The sequence below is a fragment of the Chrysemys picta genome, chromosome 11 (genome assembly GCF_011386835.1).
Source record: "Chrysemys picta bellii isolate R12L10 chromosome 11, ASM1138683v2, whole genome shotgun sequence".
In the NCBI taxonomy this organism is placed as follows: domain Eukaryota; kingdom Metazoa; phylum Chordata; order Testudines; family Emydidae; genus Chrysemys; species Chrysemys picta.
In genome coordinates this window covers 39,895,529-39,907,998 of record NC_088801.1, presented here as the reverse complement: position 1 = coordinate 39,907,998, position 12,470 = coordinate 39,895,529, and the positions used below count along the sequence as shown (strand labels likewise).

The window sequence follows — 12,470 nt, the reverse complement described above, 5'->3', positions numbered from 1 at the left end:
TGCACACACTTTCTGAGCATTAAGACTGGGCGTACCATTGATGGGTTTTGTGTATGTAAGTTTTGTTACCTGTAGGCATGGATGTTTATGCTGGAAAATTGTAGGTGCAGGGGACTGCACACAAACAAATGGAAGATGCTTTTTGGAAGTGTGAACCTGAACTTTCAAGGCTGGAGGAAGCCCCAGTCTTGATGGATCAGTCAGGTTGTGTGTTGTGGAAGTGAAGAGGGAGGTGGTTAATGGTGGTGATTCGGGTGCTAGGGCAGCCATCTTCGAATCAGCCAGATTTTAAAATACTATATTAACACAAGTGTCAGAAAAAAAAAATCAATCATGATTTCTTAATAATCTAGATCAACTCACTCTGAATTCATATTCTATTACATTTCCAACATCATCTTCAGATTCCATAGCACTCTCACCAATTACATTACCTCCAAAATACACCTGGGAAGGCTTAGCAACTCTGTTCAATTTAAAAAAAAAAAAAACACAGATATTTTAGTACGGGTTGCAGCAAAGGGTTCGTTCTCACATTGATTTGTTATGCTAACTATAAACACTTACCCAGTGAGTGACAAAAGCAATTCAATAACCACTTTAGCTGTAGCAGTAATTGGAGCCAAATTAACTTGATTGCTTGTTCTATAATGAAAAGGAAATGGCAGTGTTTATTTTAAATTTTAACAGTTTTCACATTACAGTAAAATTACCTTTACAAAACAAATTGAAGCCATTCCTTAATGTTTACAAGTATATGGGAAAACACCAAGAGAAAAGGTAAAACCAAAAAACCTTACGTTTCCAACTTCAGATTAACATCCAAATCAGTTGTGTCAACGTTAACTTTAGTTGTACTTAAAATCAGATAAAAGGTTACCTAAACAAGAAAAAAATCCATACAGTATGATGTTAGGTGAATATATTTTTGTAAGCACAAACTTTGTTTTATGAAAAAAAAATATATCATAGAATTCTGAAACATTGAAAACAGGGATAGGCCCCAAATCAAACCCCAAAGACATAAACACTCTTAAACTTAGGGAAACTTCAGGACTAGGTCCAGAATCTAACTTTATATATTAGGCCCATCTTTAATTAAAAAAAGAAAAAACAAGCCACTCACATTGGAATTTCTCTTGAAAGGATTTCCAAGTTCACACTCTGCTTCAGAACCATTTTGATTGGCACCACAAGTTAATTGTTTTTCCTGAATTAAAGATGTGCAGAAGTCAAAACACATTAAGTATTTAAATATATGTAATGTACCTTTGTCCTGGTTTTCTGGAATACTTACAGGATAAGCCCTCAGCTCTCTGAAAGAAGAGTAGGTCAAGCTATCTGGAAAAGTTGCAACTAGTTTAGCTTCATGGGCATCTTCACCATCTTTTTGGAGATTTTTTGCATCTGATGGATTATTTGTCACAGTTATTTCTAGCGCAATATCCTTCTGATCTTTGAGGACAAGCACCGGAACATTGTTCTCACTATGGAAACAAAATATAACAAGTCTCACACATTAGGGGGAAAAACAAAAAACAAAAAAAAACCATGTCCCTTCCAAACATCCACCCAAACGCATTAATTTTTGCTAATGTATAAATTAAGTCTTACATTGGTAAATAAGCAAATCTGCCTTCGTTTCCTTCTCTGGTACAGAATCTGTATTGAAGTTTTAGGTTGCTATTACATATGTTGTCCTCTCCACATCCTTCTTTTAAGAACTGCACCTATATAAAACCAAAAGTAGTTTATTTTAGGACATACGACAATACTAAAATCTATGTTCAAAAAACAAAACACAGTTGCTGACATATGCTACAGTTAGTTCAGATCCACAGACACTTCATACACCCTTCAATGCACAGACATGGCCTTAGTCTGACTTCACCTTTTCAGCTGTAAGGAGATGGGGACACTATTGCGTTGCTGGAAATTTATCTTGTTGCTGATAAGTGAAAGCATCATGTCATGTGGAAATACAAAATCTGGGTCAGTTTGGGGCCCACTATTTCAAAGTGATATGTGCCTCTTCTGCTCATTACTTTAATGGGAGTTGAGCAAACACAGGTACGTCTCCTCAAGCTGGGGACTACAGCCCTGGCTTGAAGTGTAGACAAACACCAAGTTCCAGGGACAATCATTCCAGGGTACCCTGACGCTGCAAACATTAATTGTGTAGTGCTCGTGTGATGTGGGAGACGCATTCACAAGGATGAGACAATTCAATTAATTTTCACTTGTGACCAAAGCTAAATTTCAACCTGAGTCTTCTAGGGTGCAAAGTTAGTGTGTTAACCAGCTGTGCCATCTTCACTTCTGTTTTAGGAGGATGCAGGAGCACGTTTTAAATTTCTGCTACCACAAGTGATGAGAGCCCATATAATCCTTACTTCTCTTTGGTCATAGCTTAGTTCTTTACAGCCTTTAATTCAGTGACTTCTGATACAAGTGCATGTGCCATGCACGCGCGCGCGCACACACACACACACTCCTGAATTGGAGTTGAATATTAAAGACTATTCTGGAACTAATTACCTATGCAAATAACCCAACCTGTCCACTCTTCTGTCATACAAACTTTGTGTTTTGTTGGCTTAACAATCCACTTTGCATCATCTGCCAAAGATCTATTCAAGAAGAGACTTACTTCTGAGTTCACTGTTTCTGGTTCATTTGAATTTAGAATTGGAACAAGATCTGGAAGTGATCTTCCTAGTCTTCTCTTTGATGGTAAATTGGATTCTGAGCCGCTGATTTTAACGCCAACCGATACAGGAATGGGACGTAGTTTATCTTTGATATTTTCCTATTAAACATTTGAAATAGCTTATTTAATACACAGTGTAAAAAATCCCACTAGATTTGGTAACTAAGCAATATATATTCTGTTTTGTTTAGAGTGCAAGCAAGATGCTTTCACTATGTTTCTCAAGGGAAAAAAATTGAATGTATTCATTGACTTAAAGAATATTAACAACAGACATGCTGGTAAGGGCCATCTGAACTCCCGGCCCATTGGTTCACGAATGATTTCTCTCACAGGTAATGATCACTAGGAATAACATCTGGGAACACAGAGGTAAGCATCATATCTTTAATAACCACCCACTAGAAGAGGAAACAGTGGACATACTCCCCTCCCCCCCCCCAGAGCAGTGGTTTTTAACCTTTTCATTTGCAGACCCCTAAAATATTTCAAATGGAGGTGCAGACCCCTTTGGAAATCATAGACCTAGTATGCAGACTCCCAGGAATCCATGGACCGCAGGTTGAAAACCACTGTTCTATTGTAATGGCAACCTTTCACAGACCCCTGAGACATAGTCTGCAGTTCACCAAGAGTCCACAGGTTGAAAACCACAGCTGTAAAGGATTCATTCAATTGTGGAAGGAAAAGTGAAGCAAAAATTGGCTTGCAACAGTGACACTTCCAAGGCTGTTGCTTGGTCGCAGACTAGGCCTGGAGTGCAAAGATCATTTTCCTGCCCCTCACACTCAGCCCCATGGTAGAGTCCTCCAGGAAAATAAATTTATAATGGACAATGTCCTCCATAACAATCCTTTTTCCATCCACTAGGAACCGCATTAAATGCCCAAGGCTATTTAGTTTTGTGGGGAATTCTGTGCCACTGCATATGTAAAGAATTCATGGTCTCCGCAGATTTTTTTTTTTCCCTTCGCAGAATATAGATTCTGCTGGAGAGGCAATGCAATTATGCCTTTCACCCACCAGGGGTGGCTGTGGCACCAGAAGAGACAGCAGCCGGCCATTGGCTGAAAGGTTGATTCCTCACGGGGGGGGGAGGGGGGGGGTCAGGTGAGGAGACACGGGAGGGACAGAAGGGGGCACATGGGGCTGCTGGGGAAATCAGAGTGGGGTTCAGAAGGGCTAGTGGGAGGGACAGACTGGGGAGCTGACTCAGGAGCCAGTGGAGTGATAGCATTGAGCCAGGGACTGAATGGGAAGGGAGCTGCAGGGCCACATGGAGACAGGGAGAGGAGGGGCAGCAGGGGATGGGGGCAGATGTGGTTGACTGAATGGGAGAGGCTAGAGGTCAGCCAGGGTCTGCATGAGGGAGGCTCCCTAACTCCGTAACAATCCCTTCTCCCCAAATAAACTTGTTCCATACTTCTCCCACCCACACACAACAACCCTCCAGGTTCACTCCCAGATTCCTTCTCTTTCCCGCAGCTCCTCTGTTACCTCTGACTCCCCCAAGTCTTCGCTCGGCTTCTGAGAGGTGCAGGAAATATGTTTCTGTATTCTACTTTAAATTAATTATTACTCAAAGTTATGTATTAATGTACTTAGTAAGGAGTCTATTTGTCAAAAAGAGTTTCCTGAATCTTTTTTTTTTTGGTCTGTATTGTTACAGACCTACTTGCTGACAGATATTTTGAAATAAATTACCAAAATAATTGAAACTGGCATGATTATATTGTGTTATTTTGACAAAATATGCAGAATTTTAAAATATTGTGCACAGAATTTTTTGTGTGTGTGTGTGCAGAATTCCCCTAGGAGTAGCCATTGTTCTTGTGTACAGGTCTTCCATGAGGGTCCTCAGTTTTGTAATTTACTCCCTCTCCTTTGTTCTGAAAGCCTCAGTCTGTTGATCTTCAGGGCACACTACAAGGCTCATATGTTTTAATTCAGGCTTTTGGGGAGGTAGGAGATAGCATTCATGAGAGAGTCAGGGTCAGTTTGAGCTTGATTTTGTTTCTTCTGATTGTTTCCCCCCCAACACACATTTGAAGAAAGAAGGTGGTGCTGGCTTTATCTTGTATGTCATACTTTAAAGTTATGTCAAAAGGTACCTGGTGCCCAGGATAGAAGTTTTTCTATTGGGTATAAATCAAAAATAAAATACTCTCCCATCACTTTACCTGCATCACAAGAGAGGTTTTCACACATTCTTTTCTATTCTGTCCTCCTAGAATTATATGTCCAATGAACTGATCAGACAGATGCTCAGACAGATGCTTAGAAAACTGAACTCGAGATGGCAGGCCTAACCGCCGCCTGTCATTTTCAGCTTCAAAAGTATAGTTAAGTTCTAGATCAAAAATAAAAGGAAAATACAGAACTACAATTAGGAAATATTATAGCACTAAGAATGCTAATTTATGAGTTGGGCTTGTCATATTAGCCAGGAGAACTACACACTGTCCAGTAATGGGCTTATTAACTACTCTCCTTTGTTTGCAAAGCCATCTTTGAAACATAACCTTAATTATCTGCCTGTTTTGGCCATTTCCCATTTGACAGCCAGCTTCCCTTTCCCTGCACATGTCCAAAAGGAGCTTTCACAATTAATAAGCTGCCCCTTTTTTTTTTTTTTTTTTTTTAAAGAAAAGTTTCCTGTCCCCCATGTGCACACTGCTGTGACAATACAAATGGTAAATACACTGCATAGCCAGCAGAGGCAAGGCTGGAACACAAAACATTGTGAAGGCCCCACATAAACTTTCTCTTTTTTCCCTGATGTGCCCCACAAGCACCTGGCTGGATGAGACAACAGCATCCACTGTTAGGTATTTATATAGAGACTGTGGTATCTAAGCCACCATGCAAGTCAGTGCCCTTCTAGCCACATGAGGTTTTGGTAGATATAGACCCTGCTCAGTTTTAATCTACCCTGTACCCACAGAGCTGAATTAATATTACAGGGCCTGGCTAAGCAGCAGATATGATACGCTCTAATCTTGTAAACACTTATGCTTAGGTATGTATAGTCACTGAAGTCAACAGGGCTTCTAATGAGCATAAAGTTACTCATGTGTTTGCAGGATCTGTGCCGTACTCAGCATTAGAGTGCTGTACTCAAGCAGTTCCTTGGGCATTTGGCTGCTTGTCCCCAATAAACACAGACTGGAGATGAGGAGTCAGAAGAAAAAATAATTTTTAAAGCCCTCCCATGTAACATTCCCCCCCCCCCCCGCCCAAAAAAACAAACAAACAAACAAACACAACCCCTACACCTTCCCAAGGTACAACAAAAGCAGTATTTTGGTCACTTAAGAAAAAATAGAAAACATCTGAAATTGGTCTCTTAAACTTTTATAAGTTTATTGCACAGGCCTCCAAATCCTTACACACGCAAGTAATCCTTACTCCCAATTGCTGCTCCCAAGGAACCATTCATGTGAGGAACACCCGTAGTAGTAAGTTTGTAGGAAAAGTCCCTCGACAAACAGCAAATACTACTTATCAAACAGGATTTTAAAACTTTATATTTTATGGAGTGACACTGGTGTGTGAATAGGCTTTACAGTTCTTCTGGGAGTGTTTGTTGGCACACACTACACGGCTTTGAACCAGTCAAAATCTAGCTTTCACCCAAGCAACTTAATTACATTTCTACAGAATGCTACACTTCTGTTAGCTCAGGCTACAGCTCTCAAGTGACAGCTAGTACTGGCAGCATGTGCTGAATTACATTTTAGATTTGGCAGACACAGCGTGAGTGTGTTACATCATTTACATACCTGCCTCTGCAGATAACTTTTATTGACCACAGCTTTGTTCTTCCAGAACATTGAATAGCCTTAAAAAACAAGCAAATAAAAAACCTCATGACAAGTAGATAAACAGTCATAACTACTTACTTATTTTTGGATTGAAGTCCTTGGGGTTAGCAATATATTCAAAACATGCTTCAACATCCATGCTGTAAAGAGTCAAGAATTTAAAATTAATGTTAAGAAGTGATGATCCAACAGATTGAAAGTTTGAATATTTCATTAAACAATACAGTCACCTGTCCGTTGTCCTGGCTTTTACAATATGATTCATATTATATGAATTAACAGAACTGGCATTTTGCTTCTCAGTGAATGGTAAATTACAAAGCCAGAAGAAAAAGTGCTTCTCTCTTTTACTCTTTCAGATATTTTAAATAAAATAAAATAAAAAAAGGCTTCAAGAAGTTTTTACAAAAGCAAATTATTTTTCACATTTAAATAAATAAAAATCTTGTCTTTTCTCTATTTGCTGGAGGATCTCTTGGAGAACTAATTGGATTATGACACTACAGGAGACTGAAACCTGAGCCAGTGATTGGGTAGGAAATATTTAGTCTGACTGTTTAACATGAATGGTCTTGATTCTTTATTGGCTGCATCCAGTGTAATCATTTACACTGGTGCCGCAGCAGGATGTAAAACATATTTTATTTTTTATTTATTTAATGTCTGCTAATGGGTCTTTACTACAGAAGTCTTCTTCCACTTGGAAAGTTCTAGCTATTAAATATCTAAAGTAGATAATTGGTTCTTGTGACTGTCACTATTTGTAGAGCACCTTATAAAAAGCCAGTGCATGAGGAGATAATGGCACCAAATTATGTTTATCAAGATCTGTTTTTCTATAAAACTAGATTGGTTTCTAATTTACTTTCTATACATGGGGAGGTATTTCCAGTTTCAGCTTTCCTAATATAAAACACCCATATGATACTTCACTGTGGATGTAACTCACAAGTTACCACCAGTACACCCCATGCCTTCTACCCTCTTACAGTGGTCCGGCAGCCTCAATATTTCATTAAGAGTAAGTATAGAAGAATCAAGCCCTTCTTTGTATTACTCAGATTGAAAGGATCTGTTCTTTTTCTTCTGGTAGTTTGCACTTTTAGTTTGTTACAAAGTGTCAATGTTCATTGAAAAGTTATTTATTTTTGGTCTTTAAACTTCCATTTAGTGCCAGTGATTAAAAGCCATCCCAGGCTCTCTAAAACATGCATGTATGTTGAATGAAACAGAGAGTGATAGATCACATGGGACACCATGGGACCAATACACATTTACACCAACCACTTCATTCTTGCACTGAAGTTATATTAAAAACTTTTTAAAATGTAAGTTTCTAAGGAAGAGTATGATAAAATTTTATTATTGCCCAACATGATGTCATCTTGAAGAAGTCTACTACTCCTATCCCCTATTTACCTAACCTTTGCCTTTTGGGATCTTGATTAAGAATCTGCCATACAATGAATAGGTTTTCCAGTCTGGATAAAGCTTTAAGAGTTACAGGCTCTAAATTATAAAAGTTACAGGACAGGGAATAAATGCACATAGATGGCAACCAATGGAAACCCATTCTTACTTTTCAGAAGCAAAGCCAGTTATTGGACAAGAAAAATCAGAATATGTTTCACATCTATCAATCATACTGCATATGCCTCCCTTCAGCTCAGTGGGTCCGCATGCCCATCCCCATTACACTGAAAACATGAAGCACTCAATATGCCAAAGCTTACAACAAAATAAATATCCTACCAGATTCCACTGGGTTTCAGACAGGACTTTCTGTTCAGGTCAATTTTGTCAGGAGATATCTTGATGGTTTTCTTAATGCTTATAACAGGCCGAGATCTTTTGTTTTGGGGGGGGGGGGGCGGAAGGGAGGGGGAACAGGTGTGAGGAGAGGGGGGGAAAAAAGTGGGGGAAGTTACAATTAGTAAAATAAATTATATGTTACTCTGAGTTTAACAGAAGCAGCAGACTCTTATACTTGCATTGATTTGCTGTGAAGATTCCCTACATCCTAGTACTATTCAAAGAAATGTTTTGAGTTTCAGAAAGGTTAGAAATAAAACTTACAGCATTTTGAAGAGACAAGGTGGGTGAGATAATATCTTTTATTGGACCAATTTCTGTTGGTGAGAGAGAGAGAGAGAGAGAAACTTTGGAGCTTAAAATAGAGCTCTTCTTCAGCATTTTGTAGAGAAGCCGAACAACCCTGAAAACCCACGAAGGTCATGACTTGAATTAATGTTTTTTAAATCTCTGTGTTAATGCAATGTTATGGTTGTCATTCTACATGCACAAGAAGTCAGGAAATTCAATGTGATGGTTCCCACAGCAATTGTAATTCAGACCCTGTGTGTATACAGTGGGTAGCAGAAGTCATTTAGATTAACATATATGTCAACTTTAATGTGCAGTGTGGATGGCTGAATTATGGCTGCTGAGACAAACATAAATTTTTCACTTCCTGACTTTCATGCATGTAGGATTGCTGGCATAATGCTGCATTAGCAGCTTTCTTTTATTTTATGTTTTAAACATGAGAAGAGTGCATTTCTTTTCTTTTTAAAAATAGGCTTGTTTACACAGATGAAGAGAATGGCTAACCCTGCTCCCACTGAAATGACTCTGAATTTTGCCATTAATTGTAGCAGAACAGGGCCAGTAGGTACATTTTTGAATATTTAGAAGCTGAATGCAGCTGTGCTTATTTCAGTGGAATTCTTTCACTGACTCACCCCTTTTACACCACACCAGATTCGTGTCCTCACCTCCTGTTTATATAAGTACTTAAATTGCCCTCATCAGCATAGTATTGAGAGACACCAAGTATTGTATGACATGACTAATGTCCATCACATATGGGTTTTGCTCTCATCCTCTGCCAAGGGGGAGAATTGTGTGCAGTCGAGTGTTTTGTTTTTGTACTTTTCTTGGTATTTTTAGGGACTTTTAATTATGTGCATGCTGCTATGCTTATATTAGAGAAGGCACAGTCAATGATGGGATGGTCCTTAGGTCCTTTGCGAGTTTGTTCCAGTCTCAGACCAACCCCAAGAAAGTTCTGTCCTGAGGAGCAGAGTTGTCAAACACGATCTTCATCCCGGGGCGATCTTCTAGATATCCTGAGCCTTGGCCAGGAGTGCCTTGAAGATAAGGACTGAGACCTCAAACTTTTGACTCAGACCTCAAAGTCTTACCAGTGTTTCCCCTTCCGACTTGTGTTAGTGGTTCCGTATGATGACAGGAATTACGTTAAATGGCAAAATTAGATCTTTCTGCAGCCAAATCCTATCCCCAGTGCAAAGCCTGAGTAACTAGGCTATAGGCTTAGGAGGTCAGCAAGGGGTCAGATTCCAAACTGTTCTGTGGCCACTAATGTAACCTGAGGGCTTCAGTACACCCTACATCTACTGCACCTGCATCTGCAAGAGAGCCTGGGGGGGAAGATTATAATTATTTGCATTATGGTAGCACCTAGAGGCCCCAGTCAGCATGGGGGTCCCACATTATGCTCAACATGGTACAGAGTAAAAGGTGGTCCCTGCCCCAATCAAGGGATGATAGGTAGGCAATAGCAGATCCACTGACCCTGTCGCTCACACAGTATCTCCTTGCACACTGATGTGAAGGGAGCCCCATGGAGCAGAGCTCCACATGTCACAGGTTTAAGAGCTACCTACATGGGCTTTCTGAATTCAGTCCCTTAGCCCCTCACACAGCAGAAATGCACAGATTCCTCAGTGTTAAGGCCTTACTTGGTCACGATGGGCATGCATGCATGCAGGATTTGCCCAATAGCCACTATAATTATCCCACCTTACATGCATCATTCCAAGAGCTCATAATCTACAGTTCTCTTAAACATTGCTACGTTTTCTTGAGAAACTCATAACAAAAGCTAAACATCAGGGATGTTAGGTTATCTTTCAGCCAGTTTTGTAAAAGAGTATGTCTACACTGCACACTAAGCCCAGGTTTGCGAGACTCAGGCCTGTGGACTGAGTGTTTCCAAGTCCATGCTTGAGCATTCACACTACCTTGTAAACCTGTGTTTAGTTGTTGGATCTGGCTCTCACAGCCATGCTAATAAGCGATAATATGCTAATGTGTCTATACTGCTCTATACCATCCTCTCACCCAGGTGTGTGGCTTGAGCAGCATCCACACTGCAAAATGACAGAGCTTAGACCTCAGTCCCAGCGGGACTTGGGCTCTGACCCACCCCCTGTCATAACTATAAAGGGAAGGGTGTAACAGCTGTCCTGTGTACAGTACTATAAAATCCCTCCTGGCCAGAGACTCCAAAATCCTTTTCCCTGTAAAGGGTTAAGAAGCTCAGGTAACCTGGCTGGCATCTGACCCAAAGGACCAATAAGGGGACAAGATACTTTCAAATCTTGGGGGAGGGGGGTGCTTGCTGATCCAAGTCAAACTGATTTGTGTGTGGATGGAAGGGTGGTTTGGACTCAACTCTGAGTCAGAGCCTGGGCTAAGTGTACAGTGTAGACATACCCAAAAGAGATCAGACTGATATGTGTGTATTCTTCCCCAGCACAATTTTCAACCTCTGGAGGAAAAAAAATGCATTACAAACCTGAATCAAACCATTCATCTCTTCAAAGCAGTTCGTTAGAAAACCAATCTAGATTTAGTTAAAATACTATATACAGTACACACCTGTAAACAGAGACAGAATCTGAAAGTGACCCAACAGCAATATCAGGGTAGGAGTTTCTATCAAGATCCATATTTCCAGTAACAGAATAACCAAAATATTGAACACTGGATTTTTTGCCATCAAGAATCTAAAAACAAACAGATTGTTGGGAATAAGACATTTAAGTAATTATCATTGCTTTATACTCCAAAAATCTAGGAAATCTGGAGAAGTGGGACATACAAATCCACATGTTCCTTTCCTCTGTTCTGTTTGTGCATTGGGTTTCCACCATTTGGGGAATCCAGCATGAGAAAAATATAACTGGCTGGTGAATAGAACATGCTCACTTGCACTCTTCCTTTTTGAACCTGTGTTCTCAGTTATGGAAAAGCAGCAGATGACTTGCACTTTTCCAAAATACCATGCCTCTGAAGAAGTACTCCTTTCAGGTGGCACTTGCTCCCGTTCCAGACCTTAGGTCTGGCAGATGCAAGGAAAGTCTGAATTTGGCCCTTAAATATTATAGGCCAGATTGGCACAAAGCGTGCATTGCAATATGGCCACTGTGTGGAGTGCAAATTAACCCTAAAGCCACGGTAGCCAGCCAGGAAGATCGTACCAGTGTAGTGGGATCATTGGGTAGCTTAGATGTCGATCTCAGGGTTTTATGCAGCTTCCCATCACTGTGGTATCTAAGCACCATGATATATCCTCTACCATCACCCCTCCCTGCTGCCAGCAAAGAGGATAAGGCTGGGCTTCCCTGTGCCCTGGTGACTGTTGTGTGCCACAATGGCTTCCTGGGAATCCTCAGGTTCCTTTAACACACAGCCAGTCCAGGATTGGGGGAAGCAGAAAAAGGAGCTAAAAGCCACTTTTGCGCAGACACCTTCTTGAGCTTTGCTATAGCCGAGGATCTGGGCCGGCAGAAAGTGCACAGAGCAATGCCTATTGTGGAGGTTGCCCAGTATTATATTCTTTTGTGGAACAAAACTTCTGATGCTTATAATGCTCTGCAAGGCTGAGCACAGGTGGTAACGGGTGTTTAATTACCTGTGCTGGCTTTGTATTTATTCCATTCTTGGATCCATGATATATGAACACCTTACCAAAATCATCATATGGTGCCCCCACTGCAATATCTGTTGAAAAGGAATTAGGAGATTTAGCTAAATGTTATCCCAATGAATGGTTACAGTCATGATAAAGTAAGATGCTCTGAATCTAGTTTTAGGAAAAAAATATATATATATATATGGACATTCATCTT

The 12,470-nt window shown here is 40.3% G+C and overlaps 1 protein-coding gene across 5 annotated transcripts in view; it reads right to left on the bottom strand.

Annotated features, from left to right (window-relative positions):
- The window catches only part of ITGA6 (integrin subunit alpha 6), a 67,267-nt gene that overhangs the window by 13,278 nt on the left and 41,519 nt on the right, over positions 1-12,470 (bottom strand). For all 5 annotated transcript variants that reach the window (XM_005290467.5, XM_005290464.5, XM_065560761.1 and 2 more), the window contains 12 exons: positions 12,254-12,342; positions 11,218-11,345; positions 8,287-8,382; positions 6,613-6,674; positions 4,891-5,060; positions 2,651-2,809; positions 1,615-1,730; positions 1,298-1,487; positions 1,127-1,210; positions 801-880; positions 568-645; positions 364-466 (listed from right to left, as the gene is read on the bottom strand). In XM_005290467.5, coding sequence (XP_005290524.2) covers positions 364-466; positions 568-645; positions 801-880; positions 1,127-1,210; positions 1,298-1,487; positions 1,615-1,730; positions 2,651-2,809; positions 4,891-5,060; positions 6,613-6,674; positions 8,287-8,382; positions 11,218-11,345; positions 12,254-12,342 — 1,355 coding nt within the window. The remainder of the gene's footprint in view (positions 1-363; positions 467-567; positions 646-800; positions 881-1,126; positions 1,211-1,297; positions 1,488-1,614; positions 1,731-2,650; positions 2,810-4,890; positions 5,061-6,612; positions 6,675-8,286; positions 8,383-11,217; positions 11,346-12,253; positions 12,343-12,470) is intronic.